The 21,074-nt window shown below is 49.4% G+C and overlaps 1 protein-coding gene across 2 annotated transcripts; it reads right to left on the bottom strand.

Moving 5' to 3' along the window:
* Positions 1-2,759: 2,759 nt before the first annotated feature.
* On the bottom strand, positions 2,760-20,360 carry CHMP1B (charged multivesicular body protein 1B). Of its 2 annotated transcripts, XM_078879746.1 has the most exons (9): positions 20,040-20,282; positions 16,355-16,452; positions 11,251-11,397; positions 9,667-9,735; positions 7,276-7,383; positions 6,436-6,479; positions 4,213-4,285; positions 3,226-3,293; positions 3,055-3,181 (listed from the first exon to the last, which is right to left on the bottom strand). In XM_078879746.1, exons 1-8 carry the CDS (start codon positions 20,056-20,058, stop codon positions 3,249-3,251), a joined length of 603 nt encoding a protein of 200 aa, XP_078735872.1. In that variant the 5' UTR covers positions 20,059-20,282; the 3' UTR covers positions 3,055-3,181; positions 3,226-3,248. The 2 variants fall into 2 exon arrangements, with proteins under 2 accessions (XP_078735871.1, XP_078735872.1); XM_078879745.1 differs by having other exon boundaries at positions 2,760-3,293; positions 20,040-20,360.
* Between the last annotated feature and the right edge of the window lie 714 nt (positions 20,361-21,074).

Below are 21,074 nucleotides of genomic sequence, written 5' to 3'. Positions count from 1 at the left end.
GGGCTTTACCTGGTAAAATAAAACATTTTAGTTTTATTGATGAAAACTCCCTGGGGGAGAGGCCATCTGGTACCGTGTCTGCCGTGTGTATTTGATGCATGAAACCTGACTCCGGCATGCACAGCCTCGGCGCCACAACTTTAAGAATCTTGCACCGATTTTGCAACGTTCCGACTGGAGATTTCCAGATTGCAAGAAAAACAGTTTCTGAAATAAACCCACTGAGTCAGGTACATTGCAGCATTAAACCGCGACACCAGTGGCAGCATCCACGTGGATTTACGTTGCATTGAGTGAGGCTGTCCCACAGTACTGTGCAAAACTTGTTAAACTCTTATTTTACGAGATAAGGGGCCGTCCATAAATGACGTCACGCACCTAGGGGGGGGGGGGTCAGATATTTGTGACGGGGGGGGGGTTGAGAAATGTGACGTCACATCAAAATGCGCAACTTTAAATAAATAGACAACACGTTCTACCTAATTAAATTGACTTTGTAATAAATGTTTTCTCCTACAACATCAGAGTGCAGCGCCACATTAAATACGCACTACAATGACAATAGTTTAAAGCGATTTGAAGCATGTTTTATTTTTGTGGGGGGCAGAGCTTTGTGACGTCATATTTGAGGGGGGGTCTGTGTTTTTGTGACGCCGTGTGACGAAGGGGGGGGGGGGGGCAAAAATCGTCCAAAATCGCGTGACGTCATTTATGGACGGCCCCTAAGGCCCACTGAGCTATGGAACTGTTTCAGAAGCGATCTGACCAGCAATAGCTCAACGGAGTGGCTTATGTTTTAGAATTTATAACACCAGCCAAATTATCTAAATTCACCACGCAGACATTCATAGACTCACATCGATCCTTAGACTCACCACGCAGAGACCCATACACTCATCACACACACGAATAACCTCACTGCACAGACCCATATACTCACACAGAGCCACACACCGACACTGAGATACAGACTCACCAAACTGATCCAAACACTCACCACACAGACCCAGACTCACTACACAGATCAATAGACTCACCACACAGTCCATAGACTCAATACACAGAGACCCAGACTCACTGCACAGAGACCCATAGACTCACCACAGAGACCCATAGACTCATCACACAGAGACCCACAGACTCACTGCACAGAGACCCATAGACTCATCACACAGAGAACCATAGACTGACCACACAGAGATCCATAGACTAAACTAAAAACTTTACTTTCATTTGACCAGGTAAGGCCCACTGAGCAATTAGCTGTTTTTCAGAAGTGACAAGGCCACAAGTGATCGCTCAACGACGTGGCTTTATCGTATGGAAATTTATAGTAGCAGCTAAATAATCTAAAGATCGGAATATTTATGTATACTGGAGGAATCCGATGAGCTATAAACCTCTTTATCACGGGGAACGGGGTTAGCTTCTTTTTCAGAATCGACCTGGCTACAATGATACAATTATCGCTTGCAACCTTCCACAGCGAGCTGAGATCAGACCACTGTTTCAATGAAGTCCTGGATGTACACCCACCACTGGAGTGGAAGAATGGAAGGCGCATCTTACAGATGACAAGCTTGTGGTCAGTGGGCAGATCAGCTCCACGTTAGGTCCTGGTGTCAAGGACATGGACCCACATCCACTGTTGCGTCACTAGTCCAGAAAATGTTCTTGCTTGGACCTGGCATGCATCCATGATGTTGTGCGGACACACCGATGCCAGAACAGCGTGTTGGTAATTACAGGCCCATGGGCTGCACAGAAGTCTAGCAGCCTCCTACCATTGTTATTGACTGATCTGGCCCATGCCTTCCAACAACACCAGCCTAGGTTCCAGCATCATGACCCCACACGGGCATTAAAGCCACCCAACAGCATGACTCTATCCCGAGGGGCCACTTTAGCGCACACCTGTGATAGATTTCGATGTAAAGCTTTCGTGACTGCAGGGATTCATATTCTTGGTTCTTTCGGTAAAGTTACGTAGAAGGGAAATAATAAAAATAAAAAATTCTCACGTTTCGATTGCAACACAAGCAATCAACATTAGGTGTGAAAACTACAGCAAGACAATTTGAGCTGAAGTGGGAAAGATGCTGTGGTAAGGGGTTATATAAGTTAGAGGGGGGAGGAGCAAGGGAGGGGGGGAGTAGGGGGAGGGGAGCGTTGCGTGGAATACTACTGGATGGGAGGGGGGGGAAGTGGGCGGGGCTAGAAAGGTGCAGAAAACCAATGCCTTTCTAGCCCCGCCCACTTTCTGACTCATCAGCCTTGCCTGGATCCTTCCACTGATGTTCATCTTCGGTGGGGGCATAAGTAACAACCACCACCACCTCTTGCCACCGGTTGATGGGAAGGCGAGCCCACAGTAACCTGGGGCTTCCAGCTTCCCACACCTCACCGCCACACTGCCGCCCCCTTCATTCTTTGGGTCAGAAGAACCACTCGCTGTTGTTTGGCAGTTTCTTGCCTCGAGTAGAGGACTGTCCACCTCTGGCTGGAGCCAGAGCCAGTCCACCGGACCTCCTGAATACCAGAGATCCAGGTGGTACCAGTCCAGCTCCCGACAGAGGAGTGACAGCCTCTCCTCCGCAGTGAGCATTCAAACATTCCACATGGCCACCCGTAGTGGCATTTTGATGTTTCTGAAGAAACCCCGAGGGTAAGGAATTAGTCTCCTGGCTCAACCATGTAAAAATATATATATATCAACACACCACACACAGACTTGCACACACAGACACAAGCCAGTGGTGTTCTCTGTTAGTCTGATGAGACCTTTAATAATCTTCATCATCATCATCATACATTTTTTTTGTACAAGAGAAGCCCCACTCATAAATACAACCGCTTCAAGCAGCAGCAATACCATCTACAACTACTACCACAGAGACACACAAAGATGCAGAGACAGCAAGAGCGACGGACAGAGATACGGTGAGAAAAGTGATGCACAGATACATACGTGGTGTGTGCATGTCTCTGTATTCACATGCAGATTATATTGAGTTTTTTTTAAATCAATAACTCTAAACTAAAAATAAAATAGATGCCCCCATAGCTTTGGGTCCCTGTGTACCGTCTCCCAGTCCTCGTGTTTTCTTGCTCTCATGTCTCTGTGTCTCCATGTCTCCGTCTCCGCATATGTGTCCCTGTGTATGTGTGTCCCTGTGTGTGTGTCCCTGTGTGTGTGTCCCTGTGTGTGTGTCCCCGTGTGTGTGTCCCCGTGTGTGTGTCCCCGTGTCTCAGACTTGGTCTCGCAGTTTTGCCAAACGTTGAGACAATTCATCCTGAAGACACAGAAATGGGAAAATATGGTTAGTGAGCGAGAGACAGTGGGTGAGTGGATGGGTGAGTGAGAGTGAGTGAGGGACATTGGGTGAATGGTTGTGTAGGTTGGTGAGTAAGTGGCTTGGTGACTGAGTGGATGAGTGTCTGAGAGAGTGGGTGAATGGGTGAGTAGGTGGTTGAGTGGGTGGGTGAGTTGGTGAGTAGCTGAGTGAGAGGTTGAGAGTGGGGGGTTAAGTGCATAAGTGAGTGCGTGAATGGGTAAGTTAGTGAGTGGGTGGGCATGCGACTGAGTTGGTGAGTGGGTGGGTAAGAGAGTGGTTAAGTGCATAAGTGAGTGGGTGAGTGGCTAAATGGGTGAGTGGGTGGGTGAATGAGTGGGTCAGTGCATGAGTGGGTGGGTGCCTGAGTAAGCTGGTGAGTGGGTGAGAGAGTGTTTAAGCGCATAAGTGACTGGGTGAGTGGGTGAGTAGGTGGGTGAGTGGATACGTTAGTGAGGGAGTGGGTGAATGAGTTGGTGAATGAGTTGGTGAGTGAGTCAGGGGGGTGAGTGGGTGAGTCGGGGGATGAGTGGGTGAGTGCATGAGTGGGTGAGTGAGTGCGTTAGTGAGTGGGTTGGTGAGTGGATGAGTGAGTCTGGTGGGTGAGTAGGTGATTGAGTAGTTGGGTGAGTGGGCGAGTTCATGAATGGATGAGGGAGTGGGTGGTTGAGTGAGTGGGTGGGTCAGTGAGCGAGTCAGTTTGCAAGTAGGTGGGAGTGGGTGGATGAGTGGCTGGGTGAATGGATCGGTGAGAGTGAGTATGTGAGCGAGTGGGTAGGTGAGCGAGTATGAGGGTGAGTGAATGGTGAGTTAGTGCATGGGTGGGTGAGTTGGTGAGTGGGCGAGTGGTTGAGTGGGTCAGTGGGTTAGTAACTCTCACCTGCTCTGTGGAAGCCACACTTGACCCAATGGACCCAGCCTGACCCTGAGGCAGCTCCATGTTGAGATCCAACCTGAAACGACAGTCGACACCGAGTCACGGAGCCGCAGCTGCATTGCCATGGCTGGTGGCAGCGGTGGTGATGGGAGTGGTGGTGATGGGGTTCGTGATAGTGGTGGTGATCATGGTGATGGTAAAGACGATGGTGATTACAAGCCCATGGGCTACACAGAAGTCTAGCAGCCTCCAGCTAACCATTGTTATTGAGCCGATCTGGCCCATGCCTCTCAATAACTCTAGCCCAGGTGCCTGCATCAAAACCCAAACCGGCACTAAAGTTACCCAAGAGGATGCCTCTATCCCGACAGATCATAGAAGGGATCCGACTCATCAGCTTTGCCTGCATCCATCCACTGATGTTCATCTTCAGTGGGGTCGTAAGCAAAGACAACCACCACCCCCATCATTCCTCACCTCCTGCTGATGGCGAGGAGAGCTCAGTCACCTGGCACTCACAGCTTCCCACACCTCACCTCCACGCCCCCATTAATTATTTTATTCAGAAGCAGAGCCACCACCGATTGTTTGTCAGTTTTCTGTCCCGATTGGAGGACTGTCCACCCCTCAGTAACTGGAGGCAGAGCCGGTCCACTGGACCTCTTTTAATCCAGAGGTCCAGGTGGTACCGGTCCAGCTCCCAACAGAGAAGTGGCAGCCTCTCCACAGCGAGGAGATATCTGCCTATTGCCCATCGACTTGTCATCTGTATGAAGAAGTGCCTGCTATTCTTCTACTACAGTAGTGGGTGTTCACATAGGACCCCAATCAAACACTCAATAGGGTTTGCAGCTGGGATTGGCATTGTCCTCCACTCCTCCCGATGCCGAAGGGATATGGGCAAGGTTCAGGACTGGCTCAAGCAGCTGCAATAAGGTTTATCGTAGCCTCCACTCAGAGGTTCGGAGAGCCATGCGATGCTGCAAGGATGAGTGGGGGTTGCGGGTTGCAGAGGAGATGGAATCTGCCTCAGTAGCTCGTGATCACATAACACTCTGATTCCATCAAAAAAGTAACTTGCAGTGCCACACTTATCTCCAATCTTAGGGTAAATAATGGTGATCCGATCTCCAACCCCCAGGGGTAAGTTTGCTGGTTTTCTGAGGATTTCTGTGAAGTCTTGGGAGAAGGGAACCCCTCAGTTCAGATCAAATCATGGGGGCAAGTGGGGATGACCCTGCTGGGGCTGCTGTGCCTCAAAACCTAAAAGTAGCCGCTTCCTGCGAAGTTGTTTCATGTGCAAACTGTTGAGGAAGTATGAAGGGATATCCAGAGTCTAAGACCTGGTAAAGCGCTGGGAAGAGATGGCTTCTAACTGCGGAGGGTGGCTTTTGTGTGCAGACTGCCCTACATGACATCATTACAACAGTCTGGACCAATGGATGGGTTCCACATAATTGGAAGGATGCCCAGGTGTTCCCTATTTAAAAAAAAAGGTAACCGCACTGATTGCAATAACTACCAGGGCATCTACCTCCTCAGTGTGCTGAGAAAGGTCCCGGCCAGGATTATATTTTATTCAACATCGCCTTTCCAGGCACACTGAGGAGAGGCTTGCAGAGCCTCAATGTGGCTGCAGGTCAGGGCAATCCTGCACAGACGCCATTTTCCATCTCCGTCTGCTACAGCAGAGGTGTAGGGAATTTCAGTAGGTCCTACATCTTTGTTTTATTAACCTGGTCGAGGCCTATGATACCATCAATAGGCAAAGGCTCTGGGTTGTTCTCTGTGCTTTCGGGATCCCTGACTTTGCTCACAATCATTAAGGACCTTCAAGATGGTGGGCAGGCCCGGGTAAAGCTACTTGGCCCGAAGTCCCGGAGTCAGAGCCATTCCCTGGTCACCCCCTGTCACACCTAGTCTGGCACAAGTGCCGTAGTGATGTCACCGCCACTTGGTGGTGAATGGCGGCTGATGTTGCTGATGATGGTGGTGAGATGATGAAGATGGTGGTTATGATGGTGCTGGTGATGGTGTTGATGATGGTGCTGGTGATGACGATAGTGGTAATGATGACGGTGATCGTGGTGGTAATGGTGATGATGGTAATGATGGTGGTAAATATGGTGATGATGGTGAGATTGATGGCGATAGTGGAAATAATGTTGATGGTAGTAGTGATGGTGATGATGGTGATTTTAGTGAGGATGGTGTTGATGGCGTTACCCAGCCTCGTCCGCCATTTGGTGCATAAGCCCTTCAACTTCATGCTGTGAAATCACAAAACATCACCATCAGTAAAAGCAGCTGCATCACGATCATCATGCTCCTCACTACAGCATAACACACAGCATCCCGAGGGCATTACTCACAGCATCACTACAACTACAGCATCACTCCAGCATCACTAAAGCATAGCACACTGCATCCCTACAGCATTACATAAAGCATCACACACAGCATCACTCTGGCATCACACACAACATTACACAGCATCACTATAACATAACTACAGCATCACTATAACATCACTACAGCATCACTATAACATCACTACAGTTTCCCACTACAGCATCACACAGCATCACTATAACATAACTACAGCATCACTATAACATCACTACAGTATACCACTACAGCATCACACACAGCACCACGACAGCATCACGAACACCTTCAGTCGTCCCATTACAAGAAACCACTTGACTCAGCAGAGTTCAGGGTTGAACCAGGAGCTGCATCTATCAGAGGTGCAGCTCTGGCCTAGCTCAGGCACAGCCTGGCCCTGCTGATGAGTCACTGAATGTCGAGACCAGTCCTAGAGTGATGAGTGTGTGAGTGGTGAGTGATTCGTGGCGAGTGATATTTGGTAAGTGAGCAGTGAGTGAGCAGTGAGTGGTTAGTGAGTGGTGAGTGATTAGTGAGTATGTGGTGAGTGCGAAGACAGTGATGAGTGATTGGTGGGTGAGCGGTGAGTGAGTGGTGAGTATGTGGCAAGTGGTACGTGGTGAGTGCGAAGACAGTGATGAGTGATTGGTGGGTGAGTGGTGAGCGAGTGGCAAGTACCTGTGGAGTGGTGAGTGTGGTAGAGCTGCTCATCGTGTCCTCCATCTGTGCAGTTTGAACGTCCAGGGTCTCAAACTGAGATTCAAACTTATCCATGAGTGCCGAGATCTGGGACACGGGGAGGAGACATAGTGAGTTGACACAGTGAGATTCAGGGAGGAGATACGGGGAGACAAGGAGAGAAATGTGGAGGTATGGGGAGACACAGTGACCCTAAACCGCCAAGGTGGCTGAGAAGTCCATGACAGACATCGGTAAACTTCATCCTCGAGCATTTATTGTTCTGGCTGTCGATTTGAAATCTGTTTGACCCCTAGATAACTCCGAGTGCACTGGTTTGTGCCCCATCGTTACCCAGCCTTCTAGAGGCCCAAACATCCTCGACTACATCTTTGTTTCCAGGAAACATCAAGGCCACGTGAAGGTCGTGAAGCCTGTAATCAAAACTGACCATCTGACAGTAATCGCGCATTCTGGCCCCACGCAAATGCCAGCCAACAAAACCAGATTTCCCTACACCTTCCGGAAAAGGGGCCCCACTCAACATGGCAGGTTTCTTGCCAATGCTGATAAACAAGAAACTCAGCTCCACCTGTCATCCGAATCCGACACTCAAGCAGCCTTCGACCATTTTTATACCGCCGCACTCGCTACCCTGAATGAATTCCGCCCAGAAGGCTCTGTTACCCTCACCGCACGTGATCCATCTTTTGTTCCACCTGAAATGAAAGCTGACCTGCGACTCAAGAATAAATTGATGCAAGTAGGCCCACTTGAGGAAGCCATTGCACTTGCAACTCGCATCGGCAGAAACATTACCAGTCGCAATACCACTGCAACTTGTCACAGCAGATCCTGGACTGGATGCGAAGGGGATGTGGGCTAATGTTCGGCGCCTCTCTCGCCATGACTACTCACGTGAAGTACCCGCATCCATCACTGCGCACACCATTAATGCCCATTATGCCACTATTTCCCATGATCACTCATACACTCTCACCAGTAGGAAGTCCCCAGCTTCAGCTGCCAACCCAAACCACCACATCTCTGAGCAGGAGATATTCACCATTCTGGACAAGCTTTGCCACACAGCCACTGGCCCCGACAACCCCCAGCCCAGTTTCTCTGTTTTGGTCCCTCGATATTTTGCCGGCCCATTGCGCAGCTATTTCATTTGTCTCTCTCCTCCTCGACTGTTCCTGACTAGTTGAAGCGAGCCTCCATTAATCCATCAATCCTATAACGAAGATGTCCACCCCTTCCAGCCTTTCTGACTTCAGACCAATATCCATCACTTGTTTGATCTAGCTATCTAGGATGCTTGAAATGATTGTTGTAAGGACATTCATCTATCCCAGTCTGCGCAACCCGCCACCCTCCTGGACTTTCTCTGATAAATTTGTTTTCCACCCTTCAGGCTCCACCACTGCTGCCCTCGTCGCCACAAACAAGTAGGTTTGTGTCATCTGCCTGGACTTCAGCAAAGTCTTTGACACTGTCCATCATGCTTGTTGACTTGAGAGACCCTCAATCGTGAATGTGATAGACACGAGGAGAGACACGGTGAGAGAGTCGGTGAGAGAGTCGGTGAGAAACACGGTGAGAGACACAGTGAGACACGGTGAGGCACAGTGAGAGACACGGGAAGAGATATGGTAAGAGATACGGGGAGACATGGTTAGGCACAGTGAGAGACACGGTGTGGAACAGGGAGAGACACAGGGAGAGACATGGTGAGAGAGACGGTTGAGAGAGATGGTGAGAGAGATGGTGAGAGACACGGTGAGAGACACGGTGAGAGACACGGGGAGAGACACAGGGAGAGACATGGGGAGAGACACGGGGAGAGATAGAGACGGTTGAGAGAGATGGTGAGAGAGATGGTGAGAGACACGGTGAGCAACACGGAGAGAGAAACAGCGAGAGAGACAGGGGGAGCCATGGGGGTGGCATAGTTAGGCACATCGAGAGACACGGTGAGAGACACAGTGAGAAATAGTGAGAGACACAGTGAGAGACACAGCGAGAGACACAGCGAGAGACACGGGGAGAGACACGGGGAGAGACACGGGGAGAGACACGGTGAGAGACACGGTGAGAGACACGGTGAGAGACACGGTGAGAGACACGGTGAGAGACACAAGGAGAGACATAAGGAGAGACACAAGGAGATACACGGTGAGAGACACGGGGAGACACACGGGGAGAGACACGGTGAGGGACACGGTGAGAGACACGGTGAGAGACAGTGAGAGACACAGTGAAAGACGCGGTGAGAGACGCGGTGAGAGACGCGGTGAGAGACGCGGTGAGAGACGCAGTGAGAGAAACAGTGAGAGACACGGTGAGAGACATGGTTAGGCAGTCAGAGACATGGGGAGGCAGTCTCACCTTCTCTAGGTTCATGCTCTTCAGAGCAGCGTCCATGCTCTTCACTACCCCAGCCATAGACTTCGTGACCTGAGAGAGGTAGAGAGATACACAGGGAGAGAGACACGGAGCCATGAGTGATTGTCTGAATGTGGGGAGTAGTGGCGCAGCGGGTGGCACGCTGCGCTACGAACCCGACGAGCCGGGTTCGATTCTCGCTCACGATCAACAGCAGTAACAGCAATTATCTGAACCGGTCCTGGCCCTCTCCGAGGCCAAATCCTCAAAGGAGTATCTGGTGCAGTGTGTAGTAAACATCGCCACTGGGGAGACAAAGGCCGCCAGGTGTGGTGCTAGCCACGCACCCCCTCGTGTGTCACAGTGCAGGCCTTCACGGGTGCTTGCCCCAAAAATCTGTTAATGGAGGAGCACCTGGCCCGGAGTGCACCTGGCCTGGCACAAAAGCCATGGTGATGTCACCGCCACTTAGTGGCGAGTGCCGGCTATTGTTTGCTTTGTTGTGTGGGGAGAAGTAGTGCAGTGGTTATTGCACTGTGCCACAAACCCAACGACCCGAGTTTAATTCCCCGCTCACCGAGGTCGACTCATGTTATGTATGCTGATGAATTGGTAATTGCTGCTAATTCTGAGGAGTTGGAGACTCTACAGACGAATCTGGAGTGTATCACTAAGAGGTTGGGCCTTACCATCGAACCTGACCAAACAAAGCACTTGCCTGGGTATTTTATGTCAAACACTCCACACCCTCCACTCCCCATGAGTGGTGGGGGCAGTTTTGGGGAGAGTGGAGAAGTTCCTGTAGCTGGGCAGTGTGCTTATGACCAATTGCGGTGTGGCAGTGCAGGTCTCACTCCAAATCAGACGAGCGGCATTATGTTTTCATCGGCTGCGTAATGCTGCTGTGTCGAAGCTACCTGGTCTGTCGCTCCATACGAAGCTCCGGGTCTTCTCGGCCACAGTTATGCCCTCCCTTGTCTATGCTTGCAAAACGTGGACCCCCTTTCAACGAACATCTCTGCTGGTTTGAAACATTCAGGTTGGCTTGCCTACAATCCATCCTTGTATTAATCAGGCTTGATTGTGTGAGGAACCCACAATTTATTGAAAGATATGGAAACAGTCCCATCATTGAGCTCCTCTTGCAGATGAGGCTGTGATGGCTGGGTCATGTAGGCTGCATGCCCAGCTACTGCATGCCCAAGCAGCTTGTTTGGCTGGATAGAGGGGGCTAAACGGGCATGGCACGGGCTGGAGTTGAGTGCAGCTGGTGCATCTGCCAGTGATTTCAGTCAGTTAATCCATGGCACCTGGGTCTGTCCCTTGACCTCCTGCCAGCAGGCATTCGACACTTCACGTGGCCTTAACATGCACATAGCCTGGCACAATCGCAGTGGTGATGTCACTGCCACTTAGTGGCGAATGGCGATTGTTGTTGTGTCTGTACAAGTGTCTTTGTGTGCCTCGATGTGTCTTTGTGTGAATGTGCATGTCTGTACATGAGGCGCGTGTCTGTACGCAACTGTAAGTGACCATGTGTCTCTACGTGCACGTAGCGTGCATGCGCAGTGTCCATGGGTTTGGCACCTTGCCCATGGTGACGGCTGTCTGCACGCGGGCCGACACGGCATCCACACGAGCGCTCATGCGCAAGTAGTTGAGCGATTGGTTCTTCTGTCGGATCGCATTCTCCGCGTGGATCCGCGCCACCTCCATGTTGCCCTTCGCGATCGCCTACACAGCACGCACGCGCCAGGCTAGGTGCACACTCATTCACAGATACTCACATATACTCATGTGTGCACCAGGATAGGTACCATGTTCACACTCGCACACAGATATGCATACATGTGTGACAGTCTAGGTGATGCTCATTCACAGACATACGTGTGTGCCATGCTAGGTCAGAATCAGAATTTTTCAGAAAGTTTGTTTATCCGAGAGGAATCTGTTGTATACTAACCCTTCTTCCAAAATTGATATTAATAATGTTTGATGATATTTTTATATATTATCTTTTTACTTGTTTTTTTAATGAATGAAAACACACCAAAGCGCAGCAAACTGCAAAACACCAGGTGTTGTTAAGTAATGAACTGGAGGAGGGCTAGGATGGCAGAATTTGCAACCTTGCTTCAAGGAAAGATAAGGCCTGATGAACGGGCACATGTCACCCGTGCAGGCGGCAGAGACAGTGGGAGAGTCAGCCAGACATAGTTAAGGCAAAAAGCCCAACCATCCTGCATGGTTTTAAAGTAACGTCAAAATTCGAAATTCAACAACAGAGTAGGCTAAATTATCGATCCTCGCGCTCGCTCAAATTGGAGACCAGGCTGCGAGCTACATCAATGAACCATTGCCATTTGCTAATCCAATACTGAATGTTAATATTACTGAAGTCAAAACGAATTCTATGACCTCAGCACATGGGTGAATAATAGGGCAGTGTCAACTCAAAGGCAATGGAAGGAAGCAGAGGCGCCTTTGTCTAAATCACAACCACAGAAAGCCAGGAATCATCACTGATTGTGTGTTTAGGGATTCCGAGCTAGTTGGAACACGTGCACACAGGGAGGAGGTAGAAATACGCCTTGTCCTCCTGCAGCTGAGGGAGCAAAGATAAACCCAAAAAGGCCAAGGAATTAAATTATTAAATCCAGGGTGAGTGGTCAAACGAAGTGGGTCAGCTCAAGGCTGTGTGCACAGGGGAGGGAGCTGATTTAAACAACCCTGCACGTCTGAACGTGAGGGGGCCTTTGACCTGAAATTAAGAATAACACTCCCAGAGCAGAAGGTTGGATGGCCACAGTGAGACGAATAAGAGTGTTGTATATCTCAAGGATGCAGACTCAGCTGAACAACAAGGCTGCGGGGGTCACCAGAAGTTCGCGTTCGCCTAGTTAAGACAAAAAGCTCAATTATTCTGTATTGCTATTAAAGTAACGTTAAAGTCGGAATTTAACAACAGGGTAGGCTAAAGTTATTGATATTCACACCCACTCCAATTAAACCAGGCCACAAGTTACGCCTACTGAACCATCACCATCATTAAGTCAATATGAAATGTTATTTCCATCTATACAACTCGACCCGAAGCATATGACAATCAGAACCTTCCTAAGTCAAAATTGAATCGCACCCAGACAGGAGAGAATAGTCGATATAAGGTTGAAGAGGGAAGGAAATTAAGAGCACGGCGAACTGCAAACGTAAGCAAAAAGCCGGGAACGACACCAACCCAGCGACCCACCAGCCCAGCAACAGCGAGTCGGGCTTCGACAGGCCATAAAAGTAGAAATAATAACTCCCGGGGTCAGGGGACACAAGAAGAAGCAGGCAGACAAAAACCAGAACTGACTCCAAGGTTCAACCGCCCTCACCTACAAGGAGTGACGGAAATTAATGAGGCCTTGAGTTAACGGCGTCAGCTGGACAGCAACAACAACGGCGAGCAGAGATAGGGTGGGGCAAAGACTGCGGGGCTATGAAATGCAACTTCATGTCAGTAAAGCCCTGACAAACAAGTTAAGTTAAAGACATCACAATACATAATATCGTACATAACATCAATGTTAACGCTATTCACCGTAAACTATATTCCGCTTATATAACCATGCAGACACCAAGGAATACGAATTCCTAGGATCAAGAAACTTACCCCTTAACCTAAGATATCGGAAATAAATTAATAATAATAAGCATATGCATGAAAAGACAAAAGTAAAACTTATGGAAAAGCCAGGATAACGGGATGAATCACCACCAGGTCGAATATAAAATACATAATAAAAGAGCGATGTTAAACCCAGGGTCGGAGAGAAAGGGAGATCCCGGCCGTCTTTGTATCCCCGCAGCGCGGGATAGGAGTGTGTATACGCTCGGGGAAACACCTCCACTTGAGTCAAGCACCACGATGGGAAACGACAGACCTTAGGTTACATACCGAATCATAACTGTGAAATGGTAAGGGACAAATGTTAAAACTTTTTAACCATTTCTTTGTGCGTCGGTGAGGGTCGGAGGGAGTGTTGCCCCTCCCTCCAGGTCGTGCAACACGGACAAAGACGCCTATGAGACGATTTGTAACGTCTGTGTTTTGGTTCATGAAGAAGGCCAGACAAGAGATAATATCGCACCCAGACAGAGAGACGACTATGAGGCAATTTGTAACATCTGATTGTTTGCTCGTGGATTTTATGGAGGGAGTATGACAACGGAATATACCGTGGGTGATGCACACAAGGACAAACGGACGTACGGACACACACATGGACACACCTACCTACGGACAGATCCTGACACAGCAAAAATCGAAAGAAACCCCGCCTTGTGGGCAGGATCCAAAGGGGTTTTTCGGCATAAAAGAAAGGACCCTGAGCATTGGAAACCAGCTCGACCGGGAGGGTCGACTCAGGAGCGAGCTGCGACCAGCGGGTCGGCTCGACTCTTCAGCTCGTCTGGGACTCAGCCGAGTTTGATCGGCTCACCGGAGCCGGCTCTCGGGGCTCGACTCAAGCGGCTCCCCATCTCCTCTGTAGGCGGGCAAGACCCGCTTGACAGCTCAACTCGGCCTGCGTGGGTCAACCTCTGCCGAGTCGGAGGTCTCTGCTGCCGCCGGAGTGGGGAGGGTCGCGGTTTGGCGACGAGGCTCCGTGCTCACCCTGGTCGACGACCCAACACTGCACGCTGCGAGCGAGCTGTGGGCGCCACCTACCGACCGGGTTCCGAACTGCGACAGCATATCAACGGGCATCCGAACCCGTTCACCACGGTGACAGGGGAGCGACTGATACGTATGACGCGCACCGCCCCCTCACCACACGACCACCAGGCGTCTGTTTGACATAAAGAACCGACTCCGAACACTGACTATTCAAGACAACTCTTACCACTCAAACACACTCGAACCCATAAGCCATCCGTGGCTGTGAAGGCATCACAACGAGACCGAGTGATGGCCATCCGTCGTTTATAAGTGTATTCGTAATTTTTATCTTTAATATTTAGTGGGCTGTACTCTTAATCGCATAAATTCCCAACAGATCCATCAATACGAATTGATTCTTGGCACCTCCTTCCGCCGAGCCACGCTCACGTGGGGAGTGGTGGCCCACCAGATCCTTATCAGGTGATCTGGTCCCCAATTAGTAAACTTGGTATAAGATAACGATCTTCGGAAAAGGAGCACCGTCGCAGGCCCTTACTCCGAGCCATTCTGTTGTCAGATAACCTGCCGATGTATTTGTTGAGATTGGTGCCTTTAAGAATAATAACTGTTTTTGATTGTGTTTTTTTTATCGCCGTATAATCTTTCAAGTATCTTTCAGTCATAATCGCCGCACGTACTCGCATCCTCTACAGAATATTCAACTGTCCCGTGACCCAAGGTGCTAACAACGTGATAAGGGTTGCGTATGATCAATAAGGAGTGCGGTACTGCGTGAACAATATTGAGTATAATCATTCATTAACGTTAAGGTTTTTCTGAGCATAGTATTTGCATATTTTAACGACTCTCTCTCTCACTAACAAACCATCGCGTTATGCGGGATCCATGTGCCGTTGTCAAAGTGAAATCAGACAATCGTTGATGATACTGTATTGATGCCGTGTTGACGTTCCGGGATTGAGAGTTCGCATACTATATCATAGTTGAGGTTGAATTAGTAATAAATTGATTAATACAGAAGTGGTTGTGTGATTCTTTCCTGAAATCTATGCATAAGATCTGCTTCTGCGTTGAGATCTGAACTTGGTGACCTTAATAAACACACTAATACATACTCAGTAAATGTTAAAGCGATAACGGGGTGAACCGGGGACCTAAAATATAACCACGAATACCCACTCTGGGAATGTTAAAGCGAGAATGAGACGAACCTAGACAACGATGCCGAGTTAATCTAAGTCAATCTTGCATACTTACACCACACCTGCATAACTGCATACGATTAATTGCCTTATTCCGATCGATAACCCACCCTCGTCACCGAGGCGGGGTCTGGTTATCATAACGACTTGCATTATCATAATTACACCCACTCGCATAATTACTACGATTACCTCTCGAATTGGCATAATTAAATGTGCATAATTACATAAATTAACATATTTCCGGATAATTACACATTTGGCCAAATTTCATTTGATTATTATTATTTTCACTGAATATTCATAACCCACATATACAACATAATAATTTCACCCACGCACGCATACAACATAACAAATTTTGATAACCAACATATACAACAAATCCGATGACCTATAAAGCTCTTTGTCACAGATGTCAAGGTGCACACTCACTCCCACTCACTCACTCACAGACACGCATGTGTCTGCCAGGCTAAGAGAAAGCTCACATACTCACAGTCTAGGTGCACAACACAAAGATCTCCCCGTATAGCCTTGACATACTTTTGGGGCAAGTGCTATGACAGAATAGCGCCTATGAAGGCCAGAACAGTACACGGCAGTGTGGGTGGCCAGCACCACGTTTGGCCCCATTGGTTTCCCTGCTGGTGATATTATCTCTACACACCGCTACACCAGGTACTAATTTTTGGGGTTCGTAGTGCAACACGCTGCTCGCCAAATCACTCACAGACACGCCCTTGTGCCAGGCTAGGGGCATGCTCTCCCTCTCCGCCCCCCCCACATCCCATGCCAGGCTAGGTGCACACTCCCTCACCCTTTTCACTTTAGCCTTTTCAGTCTTCTCCTCCTTGTCGCACTTCTTGGAGCTCCGGGTCAGCTCCTTCGCCGCGAACTTCAGATTGAAAAGGTGCTCTGAGGTCACGGTCAAGGGGTCAACCGTCATCAGCAAGACCATCGCTCTAACCACAACCACCACCACCACAGTCAACACAACAGCCACCACCACAACCATCACCACCACAGCCGCAACAACCACCAGAGCCACCACAACGACCACGCCCATCACCACAACCATCATCACAACTCCCATCCATCACAGTCATGGAGCTCACACCAGCACAACCACAACAGCCACCATTCGCCACTAAGTGGCGGCGACGTCATCACGGCGCTTGTTGCCAGACAAGGAGCACTTTGAGGCCACGTGAAGTGTTGAAGGCTCACTGATAGGAGATGACGGGACAGACCCAGGTGCCATGGGTTGACGGAGATGACCGACAGATGCATCACCCGTGCCCCCTACTGTGCAAACTTGCTTCATTTTTTGAGTGAGACCTCTGCTGTGAAACCAGGGTTGGTCATAAGCACACTGCTCAGGTATGGAAAGCTCTCCACTCTCTCCACAACTGCTCCTTCACCAATGGGGAGTTGAGGGGGTGGCATCTGCAAGTAAATGAAAACAAATATAATTTACAACCTTCACTAGCGAGCCGAAACCAGCCCACTGTGGGTTTAAATGGGGTCCTAGGTGGACGGCTGGACGCCCACCACCGCAGTGGAAGAATGGCAGGCACAGATGACAATCTGATGGTAATTGGGCAGATCAGTTCCCACGGTAAGTCCTGGTGTCAAGGACATGGACCTGCATCCGCTGTTAAGTCACTTTAAAACTATTTTAAACTAATTTTTTTTTTATTTTACCAGGTAAGGCCCACCAAGCGATTTGCTCTTTTTCAGAACCACAATTGACAGCTCATGAAGTGGCCAATCTTGTGGCAATGTATAGCATCAGCCAAATACTCTAAAAAGCATGTTTCTAAATGTGGAGAAAAAACCACCAAGGGGAGAGACACGCAAACTTCAAATAAACAGGTGTCAGAGTTGGGATCGAACCCACGACCTTCTGTATACGAAGCGAGGTAGTTAACATCTCGCCACCATGGCACCCGACCTTTTGTTGATGGGAACACGAGCCCACAGCAGCCCGAGATGTACAGCTTCCCACCTCACACCCATGCTCCCACACTCCCTTCATTATTTTGTTCAAAAGCAGAGCCACTCCCTGTTGTTTGGCGATTCCCTACCCTGAGGAGGACTGGTGTTGACCACTCAGTGACTGGAGCCAGAACCAGTTCACCGGACCTCCTGTATTCCAGAGATCCAGGCGGTGAAGTTTTTTGTTGATGAAACCCGATTTAAGAGCATCTTGGCTCACAGGGTAAAAACAATAAACTAAGCTCCCAACAGAGGAATGGCAGCTTCTCCACAGTGAGCATTCAAAATACTTCACTCACATCACCAAAGATCCCCCGTGGAGCCTTAACAAATGGTTGGGGCTGGTTAGCGAGCACCTATGAAGGCCGGCACGGAACATGAGGGGGTGGTGTGGATAGAACCACGCCAGACCGCCTTTGTCTCCCTCGTGGCCAGGTTTAAACATCGAACCAGGTACTAATTTAAGGCCGAGTCAACCTACGGGAGGCCCAGCACTGGTCGCCGGGTTCGTAGCGCAGCACGCTAACCACTGCACCTCACAGCATCAACACCGTCACCAACACCACTAAAGACAAAAGTTCCCCGTATAACCTGAACAGGCTGTTGGAGGAAGTGCTGTTAGCGAGCACCTATTAAGGCCGGCACGGCACACAAGGACGTGGGTGGCCACCACCACGCCCGGCTGCCTTTGTCTCCCTAGTGGCGATATTTACACACCGCACCAGGTACTCATTTGAGGCTGAGTCAACCTAGGGGAGGTCCAGGACTCATTCAGGCGGAAATCGAACTCGGGTTGCCAGGTTCGTAACGCAGCACGCTGACAACCTCTACACTACCGCTCCACCGACTGACATCACCACCACCATCATCATCACCACCACCATCACCACCCACCATCACCCACCATCATCACCACCATCACCACCACCCACCATCATCACCACCACCCACCATCATCATCACCACCACCCACCATCATCACCACCACCACCACCCATCGCGCTGGCCATTGTGACCCTCGGTAGTTGTTGTAGTAGTGGTAGTTGTTGCAGTAGTGGTAGTTGTTTTAGTGGTGGTAGTTGTAGTGGTGGTAGTTGTAGTGGTAGTTGTTGTAGTAGTGTAGTAGTGGTAGCAGTGGTAGTAGTGGTAGTTGTTGTAGCAGTGTAGTAGTGGTAGTAGTGTAGTAGTGGTAGTTGTAGTAGTAGTGGTGGTAGTAGTAGTGGTTGTAGTAGTGTAGTAGTAGTGGTGGTAGTAGTTGTTGTAGTGGTGGTAGTTGTAGTGGTGGTAGTTGTTGTAGTGGTGGTAGTTGTTGTAGTGGTGGTTGTTGTAGTGGTGGTAGTGGTTGTTGTAGTAGTGGTAGTTGCTGTAGTAGTAATAGTGGTTGTTGTAGTAGTAATAGTGGTTGTTGTAGTGGTTGTTGTAGTAGTGGTAGTTGTTGTAATAGTAATAGTGGTTGTTGTAGTGGTTGTTGTAGTAGTGGTAGTTGTTGTAGTAGTAATAGTGGTTGTTGTAATGGTGGTAGTTGTAGTAGTAGTTGTTGTAGTAGTGGTAGTTGTTGTAGTGGTGGTAGTTGTTGTAGTGGTGGTAGTTGTTGTGGGTGTTGTTGTAGTGGTGGTAGTTGTTGTAGTAGTGGTAGTTGTTGTTGTAGTGTTGGTTGTTGTAGTGGTGGTAGTTGTTGTAGTGGTGGTAGTTGTTGTAGTGGTGGTAGTTGTTGTAGTGGTGGTAGTTGTTGTAGTGGTGGTAGTTGTTGTAGTGGTGGTAGTTGTTGTAGTGGTGGTAGTTGTTGTGGGTGTTGTTGTAGTGGTGGTAGTTGTAGTGTTGGTTGTTGTAGTGGTGGTAGTTGTTGTAGTGGTGGTAGTTGTTGTAGTGGTGGTAGTTGTTGTAGTGGTGGTAGTTGTTGTAGTGGTGGTAGTTGTTGTAGTAGTGGTAGTTGTTGTAGTAGTGGTAGTTGTTGTAGTGGTGGTAGTTGTTGTAGTGGTGGTAGTTGTTGTAGTGGTGGTAGTTGTTGTAGTGGTGGTAGTTGTTGTAGTGGTGGTAGTTGTTGTAGTGGTGGTAGTTGTTGTAGTGGTGGTAGTTGTTGTGGGTGTTGTTGTAGTGGTGGTAGTTGTAGTGTTGGTTGTTGTAGTGGTGGTAGTTGTTGTAGTGGTGGTAGTTGTTGTAGTGGTGGTAGTTGTTGTAGTGGTGGTAGTTGTTGTAGTGGTGGTAGTTGTTGTAGTGGTGGTAGTTGTTGTAGTAGTGGTAGTTGTAGTGTTGGTTGCTGTAGTGGTGGTAGTTGTTGTAGTAGTGGTAGTTGTTGTAGTGGTGGTAGTTGTTGTAGTAGTGGTAGTTGTTGTAGTAGTGGTAGTTGTTGTAGTAGTGGCAGTTGTTGTAGTGGTGGTAGTTGTTGTAGTAGTGGTAGTTGTTGTAGTAGTGGTAGTTGTTGTAGTAGTAATAGTGGTTGTAGTAGTAGTGGGTGTTATTGTTGAGGCCTGGGCGCCGCTACTTCCGCAGCAGAGGGAGGATACTCTCCATGGCCGCCGACATGACGACGCCGCTGCTTGTTGCTGCCGCTCCTCGCTTTGTCGTGAGAGGTGTCCGCTCGTCAACCTCGTGTAGCAACTCTGGACTCAACAACTACGAACTCACGACTCTGGACTCAACAACTACGTACTCACGACTCTGGACTCGCCGCTTACAGTTCGCATCCAGAGCTCAGACAGTAGCAGACCACGGCGCGATGTGATTGGTCGAGGCGTTCATGTTATGTTAATTTAGTTACGGACATCCGATTGGTCGCATGTGTGTATGATGATTAATTTATTCGCGGAGCTCGTGTCGTGATTGGCTCCATGCAACATCATTATGTTAATTTATACTCAGAGCAGCCAACCAGAGTTCAAGATGTGGTCGCGAGATAATAATATGCTAATTTATGTTGTGGTTATCACGTGTGGCCAGAGAGCCAATGGGAAACAGCTATCGACCATTCGGAATATATTGATGGTGGATTGCGCAACGGGGGGGGGGTGTGTGCAAGGATTACGTCACTAGCGCGCGTGACGGGGGTTACGTCACCGGGGCGCGTGATGGTGGGGACGTCACGGGGTGTTCCCCCGTACATTGCTGGTGACGTAACCGCGGAGCGTGACCGCGCTGACGTCACGAGGAGGAACCGCACCCCCCGTATAAAGAAGTCATTTGGGGGCTGATGGGATGCGTCAAGAGACAGAGAGACACGGGGAGACACAGGGAGACAGAGAGACACGGGGAGACAGAGACACGGGGAGACAGACAGAGAGACACGGGGAGACACAGGGAGACAGAGAGACACGGGGAGACACGGGGAGACAGAGAGACACGGGGAGACACGGGGAGACAGACAGGGAGACACGGGGAGACAGACAGAGAAACACGGGGAGACACAGGGAGACAGAGAGACACGGGGAGACAGAGAGACACGGGGAGACAGAGAGACACGGGGAGACACAGGGAGACAGAGACACGCTGTGAAGCTCTTTGTCACAGATGTTCAGTACCAAGGCCGTAGCCATGGAGTCAAC

Source organism: Lampetra fluviatilis, chromosome 55 (genome assembly GCF_964198595.1).
Source record: "Lampetra fluviatilis chromosome 55, kcLamFluv1.1, whole genome shotgun sequence".
NCBI classification, from domain to species: domain Eukaryota; kingdom Metazoa; phylum Chordata; class Hyperoartia; order Petromyzontiformes; family Petromyzontidae; genus Lampetra; species Lampetra fluviatilis.
This window is presented reverse-complemented; position numbering and strand designations above follow the sequence as displayed.